Source organism: Melitaea cinxia, chromosome 25, assembly GCF_905220565.1.
Source record: "Melitaea cinxia chromosome 25, ilMelCinx1.1, whole genome shotgun sequence".
Lineage (NCBI taxonomy): Eukaryota > Metazoa > Arthropoda > Insecta > Lepidoptera > Nymphalidae > Melitaea > Melitaea cinxia.
Window position 1 is genome coordinate 6,300,888 of NC_059418.1, and position 12,387 is coordinate 6,313,274.

Genomic DNA, 12,387 nt, shown 5'->3' on the forward strand with positions numbered 1-12,387 from the left:
TTTATGTTTTTATGAATATTGGCGTTCGATTGTCCTAATGTTGTATTGTATATACCATGTCATTCAAGTAAGATGAATAAAAATAATTTGTCAACTTTCGCCTTTTTTCTAATTTTTCGAGCAGCTTTTAATATTGGAGATACCTGTTTTGTTGTTTTATAATGTTTTTTAGAATTTTTTTTTAAAAGCCTTAAACTCAAAAGACTATAGTAGGAAGAGAATCCCGTTTCGTGGGTCTATAACTCTATATAGCATATATAAAACATTTATCTATTGACAACTTTGCCATTCGTTTATACTAATTCGCTTTTTTTTTTCGTTTCACCAGATGAGATTTTCGTATTGATGAGTTTCTAAACTGTCTGATCTTGATCTTAGGAGACAATTTCATCCATTTTTTTTACGATGATCAGTTTTGTTTTATACACGCTCATACTTTATCATAAACACATACAGATCTAATGTACTATTTATATATTTAAAAAATATATAAAAAGAATAACTGCGGAGTATCTAACCGATTATTCTCTGCAGAATCTACGTTCGGAATCACTGTTACATATTAAACATTTTTTTTTTTAAAGATTAAGACAATGCATTGTTATAAATGCAAAACGACGATTCAAAAGTACTTTTAATTACTTAAATCCCTACTGGAACAAAAAAAAATGATTTTATCGTAGAATTATCGACAACTCAAGCTTTTATCTAGCTAGACTACAATAACAAACAACTATGTATATTTGATCGATATGATCGTTTACAGCACTAGCGCGGCGATTGCGCGATGTAGATTCGGAGCGGCCATGTTTGTAACTTTGTATACAAAATATGGGATATTATCTGAATTACTAACTGTCATATTATTTGTAAAGGACAATTCAGATTGTAAGAGCTTAATCCACGCTGCTCCTTTTTGATGGAAGAATAATAGATTTTCCATCACTATAAACACGATAACACAGTTCCACTTCTACCTTGGAACATAAAAAGCCGATCGATGGCGGGATAACAATCTAACTGCTGGCTTTGAAATACAAAGGTCAAAAACGGGCAGCAGCGCCTTCGGTGCGACAAAGCCAGTCCTGCGGTCACCAACCCAGCGTGGTGACTATGGGCAAAACACACGAGTTCACGCTATTTTTGGCACGAACTTATGGAGGCCTATGTCCAGCAGTGGACTGCTGCAATGATGATGATGAATGAGTATTAGCCCTAGAATTTTCGTGGGAGTTAGTTCCACCAACACATAGTCAAAGTGGTAAACCCAAGTTCCCCAACCTTGCTCCAGACAACCTAAAATATAATAAAGTACTGACCTTCGGATTCATCTTGGCGCGGGCCTTTACGGCCGCTGGTTTCGGAGCTGGCGGCGGAGGGACGGGTTCTGATGAAGAGAATCAAAAATTAAAAACAAAACTAAATAATAGCATTTGCGATGACTTCCGGAATCATGTGTCAAACTATCAATACACTTACATACGGAATACAATATTCTAGGGAATCGTTTGCTCGCTTCTCGCTTTTCTTAGTTGTTTTCTTAAATAAGCATATTACTGGATTACATAAATGATAGAAATATTTAATGTCACTGTATTTCACGCAGGATATTACGAATTTTGTATCAAAACACAGTTTCTTGCCGATTCTTCTCTGTTCGTCTCTGAATCTACATTCTGAATCATAGCAGCTTCAATTTTGATAACAATCATAATGTTAATTAGTAAGATGACGATTAAGTTATTTGATTATTTCTCTAAATTCAAAGTCATTTAATATTCGGTGTAAACATTAACAACATTAGTAGCAACATTATCACGAACATTAAAAAACAATAAATATGAGAAAATCAATTAATGCTAACGACGATATTTCATTATTTACTCGGAAATTAAGAAAACAATTATCATTAAAGTGTATACTGTTTCCACGTACTGCGATGAAACACTCAACACTCAATGAAATACGACCTCTAATCCGATTTCTATTAAACTGGATCACTCCACGCACCATAAATGTAAACATATGCACAACTAGACACGAGTGTCGGCTTTGACCGAATAAAAATCGCTATTGCTCCATGTTAGTCGCGACGCAATGTTTCATAGCCTACGTTATATCTGGACAAGGTATCCTCCCAATGGCAAGGACATCAGTATTGGTTCCATAGTTTCAGAGATATTAATGGGGTAGGGGACCTCGATCTTACAGAAGATCACAGCTAAATAATACTGCTTTGAAACAATGTTTTATACCTGTGATGAGTAAGGTGACCAGAGCCAGACCAGAGGAGGGTCGACAGCACGCGTACGATGCTTCTGGTGTTGCAGGCGTCTATATATCTATATAAGCCTTGGTAATTGCTGACCATCACGTAAGCCGTACGCTCCTTTGCGGACCTCGCAGAAAAAACTCCTTTTAATATTTTAGATATAAAACTGGTTGGTACATACCAGGTGGTATCTGCGCCCTGCCCTGTTGCTGTGGCTGAAGAGGAGCTCTTTTCTCTTCAAGAGCAGGGGGCGCTGGAGGCGGAGCACCCGTACTTCCACCCCGCACCTGAAACAAAAATTACGATATTATTAGGCTAGGTTCAAATAAGTGTAAGCGCTTCCTGTATTTTTCATTTTGTGAGAGCCAAAGCACAGCCTTCTTGGAGGCGTACAATTTGACGTAACATGGTTTTGGTGGCTACAGTATCATGTAGTACGTCGCTTTAACTCTCATTCAAAGCGAGATTTACGTATACAAGCATATTGGTTATTCCTCTAAGTAGATATTTCCATCGTGTCTTGGTGAGCACATAAAGCTATCCCACCCCATTGCTGCCATAATTACCTGATAACGATCACTATTAAGTAAAGAAATTATCACTCAATTCGCAAACAAATAGTAGGATTCAGCCAACAATTAAACGGTTTAAAAATCATCTAGGAAAAAAGTATTTAATCGTTATTCATAACCGATTGAACTAAATAATTTAAATAAGAACGATAACCGATTCCGTAAAATTACATAATAGTACAAAATTAACCAAAAACATAAGTGTCAGTTAAATAATTATTGTCAGAATTAAGTCAGACTGATTGCGTTACATTCCGTGTTGATGTAGAAATATTTTTAATACAAGTTGACCTGTCCAAATTAAAAGTACATAAGTACTTTCAAAAATGTCTTACAATTATCGATATAATTGTGTTTGCTAGCAAAAGAAAAACACCGACTTCAATTACATCGACAAGTAATAACGCACGCAACGCACTAGTCGTCACTACGATTTTCTGGGTTTCCCTCGATTTCTCTGGGATTCCATCATCAGATCCTGGTTTCCTTATCTTGAATATTCTAAGAACTTTAGAAGCCTGACTATTTAAACTTTATAATCAGGTACGTCCGGTGATTATTGTCCTAGTAATTTATGGAACCCTAATGTTGGCAGATGTTTCCCTACAAAGACGTCGTTATGAAGCGTTTACGATAACAACCGAGACTAGAGTTACGTGCTCTTTGAGTCTTCAAAGACAAGAAGACTAACCCCTAGGCTATTCTCGATCTATCCCAGATATTTTACTAAAATCTCTTTCAAACTATTAAGTACATTTTATTGAATCTCCTTCCAATTTTTATTAAAAGTACTAGTTGACCTGTCAGACGTAGTTCTATCTTAGGTTTCAATATACAATTCAATATCAAAGAAACGAATATAGAAATTTTATGATATATAGGAGCAAACTGTCAAACCTAAATCGAGATAAAACTCATAAAGTTAGAAGAGTCAGGCTTCTAAAGTTCTTAGAATATAACTAGCTGTGCCCGCGACTTCGTCCGCGTAGAATAAAAAAAAATATTGTTCAGTTCGCAGTTACAAAATAATTAAATTTCTAAAATATAAGTAGCCTAAGTTACTCCTTAATACATCAGCTATCAGCCAGTGAAAGTCTTGTCAAAATTGGCCCAGCCGTTTCAGACAGACGGAGACAAAAATTGTAAAAAATGGTATTTTGGTATATGTACCGTGTATACCATCTCCAGATGTATTAGTAAAAAGCGCTTATTTTAATATTACAAACAGACACTTCAATTTTATTTCTTTGTATAGATGTCTAGATAGACGCAAACTGTCAAACCCAAAACGAGAACTGTCAACTGTCAAACTCGTAAAGTTTAAAATAGTCAGTCTTGTAAAGTTCTTAGAATATAATGCAAAATATGACAGTGCGAAGTCCGCCAGATCAGCTAGTAAGTCACAAATGTTTTAATTACTATTGTAACCAACATTGCGAACATAAATGCCTCAAGAATGTGCATATCAATATCCGTATTTTTAATTAATGATTCGATATTTTAATTACGTAAATATTTATTACTAAATAAAACGTCCAAAATTGCGGTTCCTCTCAAGTTTTTTCTTTTCTGAAAACAGCTCCCGTATCGAGTTTGACGCAATCCGGTTCCGTATCAGCAAAACATATTTGGTACAAGCTACAAGATATTCGTCCATTTATGGCACTCTTATTAAATATAAATTGAACAATATTTTAATTATATTTATTTAATTCTATTCAATTTTTTATTTTTAGCAATAAAGATTGCACACCAAAAAAATGAATGGAATTTAATAGTTTTTAAACTTTTACGCTCACTATCTATTAGTTAAATAATTGTGTTTGCTGGCAAACGAAAAAAAAACCCGATTTCGAATTCATCGACAAGTAATACAACGTAGACGAAAAAATAGTCAAGTTAATACGCGCTATCAAAAATTACTCAAAAAATAGTCATCAGAGTGCCTAGTGCGAGTTTTGTTTAATCCATCTCGCAATAACGGGCGTAAATTTTAACTTCATTTTGTATGGGAAATTCGGCATTTCAACCTAGTTCTCGCGTTTGCCGCTAGATGGCTCTGTATCGATTGTATCGTATACTATTCTTTATCGTCTGGGCTGCAGTGTTTAAATTCCCATGCAAAATAATTTTTACGTATAAATGCGTTTCTCTCATGTTTCTGTGAATGAAACTCGCACTAGGCACTCAGATCTCGATCTCGATTTAAATGTGGACACATTACACACAAGACGAGCATTCGCTTTCGATTTAAGTAAGAATCATCAAAATCGATAAAACCTGTAAAAAGTTATGCGGTTTAATACAACGTAGGTCGACGAAAATATAGTCAAGTAAATACGTATTATTAGATATCTCTAAAAAGTACTTGTCAGATCTAAATTAAATTTAAATGGGACTAAATAACACGCAGAACATTTCAATCAAAACATAATTGTGTTTGCTCGCAAACGAAAAAAAAACCGACTTCAATTACATTGACGAGTAATACAACGTAGATCGACGAAAAAATGGTCAAGCATCACGCGTTATCAAAGATTCAATCACTACAGCTTATACAGTCCACTGCTGGACATAGGCCTCCACAAGTTTACGCCAAAAATAACGTGAACTCATGTGTTTTGCCCATAGTCACCACGCTGGGCAGGCGAGTTGGTGACCGCAGTACTGGCTTTGTCGCACCGAAGACGCTGCTGCCCGTCTTCGGCCTGTGTATTTCAAAGCCAGCAGTTGGATGGTTATCCCGCCATCGGTCGGCTTCTTAAGTTCCAAGGTGGTTGTGGAACCTTGTTATCCCTTAGTCGCCTCTTACGACACCCACGGGAAGAGAGGGGGTGGCTTTATTCTTGAGTACCGTAGCCACACAGTGTTATCAAAGATTACTCAAAAAGTAATAATCAGATCTCGATAAAATTTATATGTTACCATATGATAAATATCAGCTTTCGATTAAATTAAAATTTATCAAAATCGGTATACCCAGTAAAAAGTTATTGCGGATTTTCGAGTTTCCCTCGATTTCTCTGGGATCCCATCATCGGATCCTGGTTTCTTTAGCATGGTAGCAAACTAGGAATATCCCCTTTCCAACAAAAAAAAGAATTATCAAAATTGGTACATCCAGTAAAAAGTTATGTGGTATAATACAACGTAGGTCGACGAAAAAAGCGTCAAGTAAAAACGCATTATTAGATATAACTCGAAAAGTAGTTGTTAGATCTCAAATAAATTTAAATGGGACCAATTGACACACACCACCTTTCGATTAAAAAAAAATTGTCGAAATCGGTCCACACAATCAAAAGTTCTGATGTAACATACATAAAAAAAAATACAGTTGAATTGAGAACCTCCTCCTTTTTTGGAAATCGGTTAAAAACGATTCGTTTTACAAACTCGTTCCAAACAAACGAAACGTTGTTTAAATATAACCGCTTTAATAAACTATTTACTCCATTGTACTCAACATGGATCCACTTAAAGCTGATTGATTTTTCCACATTATTATCGTGTAATGGCTCTAACGCTTTATGTACTAGAAACAAACTGGATTACATGTGGCCCATTTCTTTAGATTTTGCAAAAGCGTCATAAATCATTAAAAACGATTCCGATGTCTTAAGGAATAATTTTTTTTACGAATAATTTGGTAATATTGGTTATCAAATTACAATTAAAAATACATAATTTCCGAACATTACCGTAAACCACCAGTTAACTGTATGAAAAATTAAAATACCCTACATAAGTACTCAGTACTAAAAATTAGCTTAGCCCGCAACATCTGAGTAAGAATCACGGGCAAACTATATTCGACGTTTACCCCTTGATCACATGACGCCCTCAATAAAAACAAAATCAACAATACTCTTTATTCAAGTAGGCTTCAAAAGCTCTTTGAATCGTCATTTTACGAAATCATATTTGTTTAAATTAATTATAGTTAAAGGTGACGCTACCACCGATTCGAAATGTAGATTCTGCAGAGAAGAATTGGCAAGAAACTCAGCAGTTACTCATTAAAAAAAAAAAAAAAAAAAACAATTTCTCCGTCTTGTATATAATACAGCCGTCATTAAATCCACCCATCTTTATCGTGAATGTATTCCTGCACTGAATAATAAGCTTTACCGATTACCTCATTTTTCATACAACAAATCACACCTAAGCCCTTGTCGCACACACCTCTTAACTTAGACCACACACAAGTTACCTAGGTATCAATTCGAGGTTGTTAAACCTAGTTATATTACTGGCGCCTGTGCTCGTATTGCTTACATAATAAAGAACACTTTAGTGCATTTTAATGCTTGAACCTGTCAAGCAAAAATGCCAGACCGCAGACGAATGTTGAGCAACACTTGGAGATATAGTGACATTATGAATTACTTTCAATGTACGATCTTAATACATTAACTAGATCACATACAATACTGTTATTGCTCTAGTATCCTGTGAATCAAAATGCTCCTCCTGCTCGGATTATATCATTTTGGGTGATCAATTCTCTCTTTATAATATAGCCTATGTGTCACTCAGTGAAAACGTACCGTAGCGTTTTTCTGTTGAAAGAATTTTAAAATCGATCCAGTAGTTTTTAAGTTGCCATTATTAATGTGTATTGTTATTATTAATATACTGATCGACATAAATGGAAGTTAGTTTCCTTTTTTCTGGACTGTATTTTTTTTCAAATTTGTAACCAACTTCGATGATTCTTTTTTAATCGAAAGTTGGTGGTTGTCATACGGTCCTATTTGTAACCGACTTCAAAAAAGGGAGTAAATAATAAAAAAAAAAAAAAATATATATATATATATATATATATATATATATATATATATATATATTAACTTTTTACTGGATGTACCGATTTTGATGTTTTTTAATTTAATCGAAAGCCGATGCGGTCACATTTAAATTTCATCGAGATCTAATTACAACTTTTGGAGTAATCTTTGATAATGCGTATTTACTTGACTATTTTTTCGTCTACGTACGTTGTATTACTTGTCGATGTAATTGAAGTCGGATGTTTTTTTGTTTGCCAGCAAACACAATTATAATTTAATCGAAATCTGACGAGTATTTTTGTGCTATCTCTAATAATGCCCTTTAACTTGACATTTTTTTTCGTCTACCTACGTTGTATTAATGGTCGGTGTAATTGAAGTCGGTTTTTTTATTCGTTTGCTAGCAAACACAATTTTAGTTGACAGACTTAACCGCATATACTTGTCTCTCAAACCTTTTCATCTGTTTTTATATATATACATATACGTGTAAAAATTATTCTTTCAATAAAGTATTTCGTCCGCTGTATGCAATGTTGATTGATGTTGATATTATCTGATAGTAGTCAAGGTCTGGCTAATCAGCTCCGTATTATAACACACTTTATCATTCTAACTCCTTTTGTGATACATTTCATATCGATACAGATGTTTTGCTACTGATTATTTTAATTTTAATAAATTGTGTTTACTAGCAAACAAGACAACGAAAGTAGACGAAAAAAAAAATTAACAAACGCACCATTCGCCACTAAGATTTTTGAAGGTTCCCCTCGATTTATCTGGAATGCCACCATTAGATCCTGGTTTCATTATCATAGTACCACCTTTGGGATATCTCCTTTCAAACAATAAAAAGAATCAGCAAAGTCGTTATTCGCGAACACATAAAATATATATAGGGTCGAATTGAGTAGTAGTAGTAGGGGAGAATTGAGTCGCTTCCTATTTTGAAGTCTGTTAAAAAATACAACTAAATAAAATTAGAAAAATTCTGAATGCGCTGAGCTGACCCCACAAATGTTACCTTATATGTGAATTTAAAATATAAGTTAAGGAATCTGTTGAGTTCTGAAATTATCGCGCAATGACCTTACCATCTATACATATAATAAAATGGTAAGAAAGTCAAAACTGTACATTGAATATTTTTTTAAAAGAATACTTGGGGTGTGATCTACAATCGACACCGAGGCCAAAAATATAGTTTTTAGAATTTTTTTCTGTTTGTCTGTATGTATGTCCGAGATAAACTCAAAAAGTACTGCATGGATTTACTTCAAATTTGGCACGAATATTATTAAGAAGTCGGGTCAACATATAGGCTACATAATATCACGCTATCACCTAGGGGGAACGAGCAGTGAACCTTTATTTCTTTAACGCATTCTGTAACAACGTGTAATCTAACGACGCACATTTGAATGTTGTTGTTATTATGTTAATAACCATGCTATAAGCTAGCTTCACACTATAAATAAAGACATTCTGTAGTATATTTAGTATCAGCATTGCACCCGTGCGAAGCCGGGGCGAGTCGCTAGTTTCATACCATAAAATCTTTCTAGGTTCACTAAAAACTTGAGAAAGAAAAATTGCCAAATTAGTCAAAATGTCCTGGAGTTTGGTGCGTACTAAAACTATTAGCATTTTTTATTACTATATCAAAAACTTAATTTCAGAAACCAATCAAATCTTACGACTCACAGTGTTTTTGTTCTACATATATCTATAATAAGGTGAACATATGACTTTCTGCTCAGATGAAGTCCACCAGGTCATTCTCTTAAAATTACTTTAAGCTTTCGGTCCTGTTACTATTATTAGTATAGATGACAGAAGGGCGATGAAACTTGGTATGACTTGTAGACTAATATGTTTTCATTGCTTGATGCGCAATCCAATGTGGAACAATTTTCTTTGTCTTTTTATTTCTTCTGATACTTGTTGAAAACTAACCCGTTTAAGCTCAGAAATAAACATCGGCAGAAATAACAACAAATAAGGTGACAGACGCAATGCGTTTGGAATTGGCCGGGAGCCAGAGCCGCAGGGTTACGAAGACTCTTCAAAATTCTTGACCATTTCTCTATGTATCGATTTGGTACGTTGACTTCGTTTAAATGAATACTTAGGCTACGCTTCAGCCTGTAATATCCCACTACTGGGCATAGGCCTCCTTCCCAATGTAGGAGAAGGATCAGAGCTTAATCCACCACGTTGCTCCAATGCGGGTTGGGGGATATATTCCCTACTATGAGTAACGACCGCTATCAGGTACATGATAACGACCGGGACCGACGGCTTAACGTGCTCTCCGAGGCACGGTGGGGAGACCCACAAGGACTGCACAAACACCCAGACCACGGCAAACACCTGTATGGCCAATACAAATGTGTGTCATGTGCGGGGATCGAACCCGCAACCGCCAGCGCAACAGGTACAATCCATGGCTGTAACCATTGCGCCAACGCGGCGTCTTACTTAACTTAGGCTACGTGGAATCATAATAGAAATATCGTGTTTTCCATTTTCGTTTTTTTAACCACATTCAGCTAGAGGATAATGTGACAATTTATAAGGAGTAATTGTAGGAATCACCAAACCGCAGTGGAGCAGCGTGGTTGATTAAGTTCTAACCCTTCTCCTATATAGAGAAAAGGGCCTATGCTCAGCAGCGGGATGTTACAGGCTGAGTCGTGTATTGTAGGATTTCTTGGCGGTTGTTCTCAGCAGATGCTTCATTCCGATTCTGTGGTAGTATCACGTTAATTACATTGTATTTTTGCAACATGACAATAGGTTTATCTAATATATAAAATTCTCGTGGCGCGGTGTTTGTAGTTAAACTCCTCCGAAACGGCTTGAACGATTCTCATGAAATTTTGTGTGCATATTGGGTAGGTCTGAGAACAACATGTACTGTGTGGCTACGGTACTAAAGAATTTAGCCACCCCCTCTCTTCCCGTGGGTGTCGTAAGAGGCGACTAAGGGATATCACAGTTTCACTACCACCTTGGAACTTAAAAAGCCGACCGGTGGCGGGATAACCACCCAACTGCTGGCTTTGAAATACACAGGCCGAAAACGGGCAGCAGCGTCTTCGGTGCGACAAAGCCAGTACTGCGGTCACCAACCCGCCTGCCCAGCGTGGTGACTATGGGCAAAACACATGAGTTCACGTTATTTTTGGCGTCAACTTGTGGAGGCCTATGTCCAGCAGTGGACTGTATAGGCTGTAATGATGATGAGAACAACATCTATTTTTCATCCCCCTAAATGTTAAGGGTAGTCCACCCCTATTTTTTTTAATTTTTAGATAAATCATCTATTTTTTATTTTATTATGATTTGGCGTTGAAAAATACATACAACCCTAAATTTTCACTCTTCTGCCACAAACCCCTATTTTTAAATAGCGTTTAGCGGCAAGACAACGTTTGCCGAGTCAGCTAGTAGAAAATAATAATGTCTTTATTTCACTCAATTTTTCCTTTACTCTCCATATGCAATGTAGAAACAATTGATTGCTCGTAAAAGAAAAAAAAAACCGACTTCAATTACATCGACAAGTATACAACTTTGATACACGAAAAAAAGATCAAGTAAAGAGCAGTTATCAAAAATTACTCAAAAAATAGTCATCAGATCTCGATTAAACGTAAATGAGACCACATAACAAGCACCAACTTTCGATTAAAACAAGAACCATCAAAATCGGTAAAACTAGTTAAAAGTATTGCGACATAATATAATGTAGGTCGACGAAAAAAACAGTCAAGTAAATACGCATTATCATTACATAGTATAAAAAACAAAGTCGCTTCCCGCTGTCTGTATGCTTAGATCTTTAAAACTACGCAACGGATTCTGATGCGGTTTTCTTAAGTAAACAGAATAATTCCAGAGGAAGGTTTATATGTATAATCCATACATAATATAGTAGAGGAACACTGATAGCTTTTGCAACCGTGCGAAGCCGGGGCGGGTCGCTAGTTAGTTATAACTCGAAAAGAACATGTTAGATCCCAATTAAATTTAAATGCGATTACATGACACGCACCCCCTTTCGATTAAAAAAAAAACAACGAAATCGGTCCACCGGTCAAATGTTATGAGGTAACACAAAAAAAAAAAAAAATAGTCGAAAAGAGAACCTCCTCCATTTTTTTTAAGTCGATTCAAAGACGAGAGGTTATGGCTTCAGAAGTTCAGACACCCGTAAATTATTACCATTTAGAGCCATATATATTACACCGATCACGATTTATCAGTTAACAGTACAATATTTAGCAGCATCAATCTCTCAGAGAACTTTAATTACATAATATCACACAATGTGACATTAGCGCGTTACGTACGAAGAAAGTGTGACAGTACCCTATCAATTACATAAGTGACTCAGTCAAGGCCGCTTCACTCACGTCATGACAGACACAAAATATAATAGATTACGACTATCAGGAACGAGATTTGGCTCATTTGTTTATATATATTACTTTGTTACTAATAGTAATTCGATAAGGCTGATATATAATGAACTAGCTTATGTATGGAGTATTATTAAGGGTATTATATATTTAAGCGTACGGTTCACCTGATGGTAAGCGATTACCGTAGCTTATAGATGCCTGCAACATCAGAAGAATTATAAGCGCGTTGCCGACCCTACTCCCAATCCCCCGAGGAGCTCTGGTCCTGAGAGCAGTAGTTTAGCTGTGATCTTCTGTAAGGTCGAAGTCAGTCGGGC

At 35.8% G+C, this 12,387-nt stretch overlaps 1 protein-coding gene across 1 annotated transcript in view; it reads right to left on the reverse strand.

The window, feature by feature from the left end:
• LOC123666060 (la-related protein 1B-like) overlaps window positions 1–12,387 on the reverse strand; it is a 112,788-nt gene that overhangs the window by 76,348 nt on the left and 24,053 nt on the right. The window contains exons 3-4 of the mRNA XM_045600268.1: window positions 2,454–2,559; window positions 1,320–1,387 (exon numbers count right to left, since the gene is read on the reverse strand). Of these exons, the coding sequence (XP_045456224.1) occupies window positions 1,320–1,387; window positions 2,454–2,559 (174 nt within the window). The remainder of the gene's footprint in view (window positions 1–1,319; window positions 1,388–2,453; window positions 2,560–12,387) is intronic.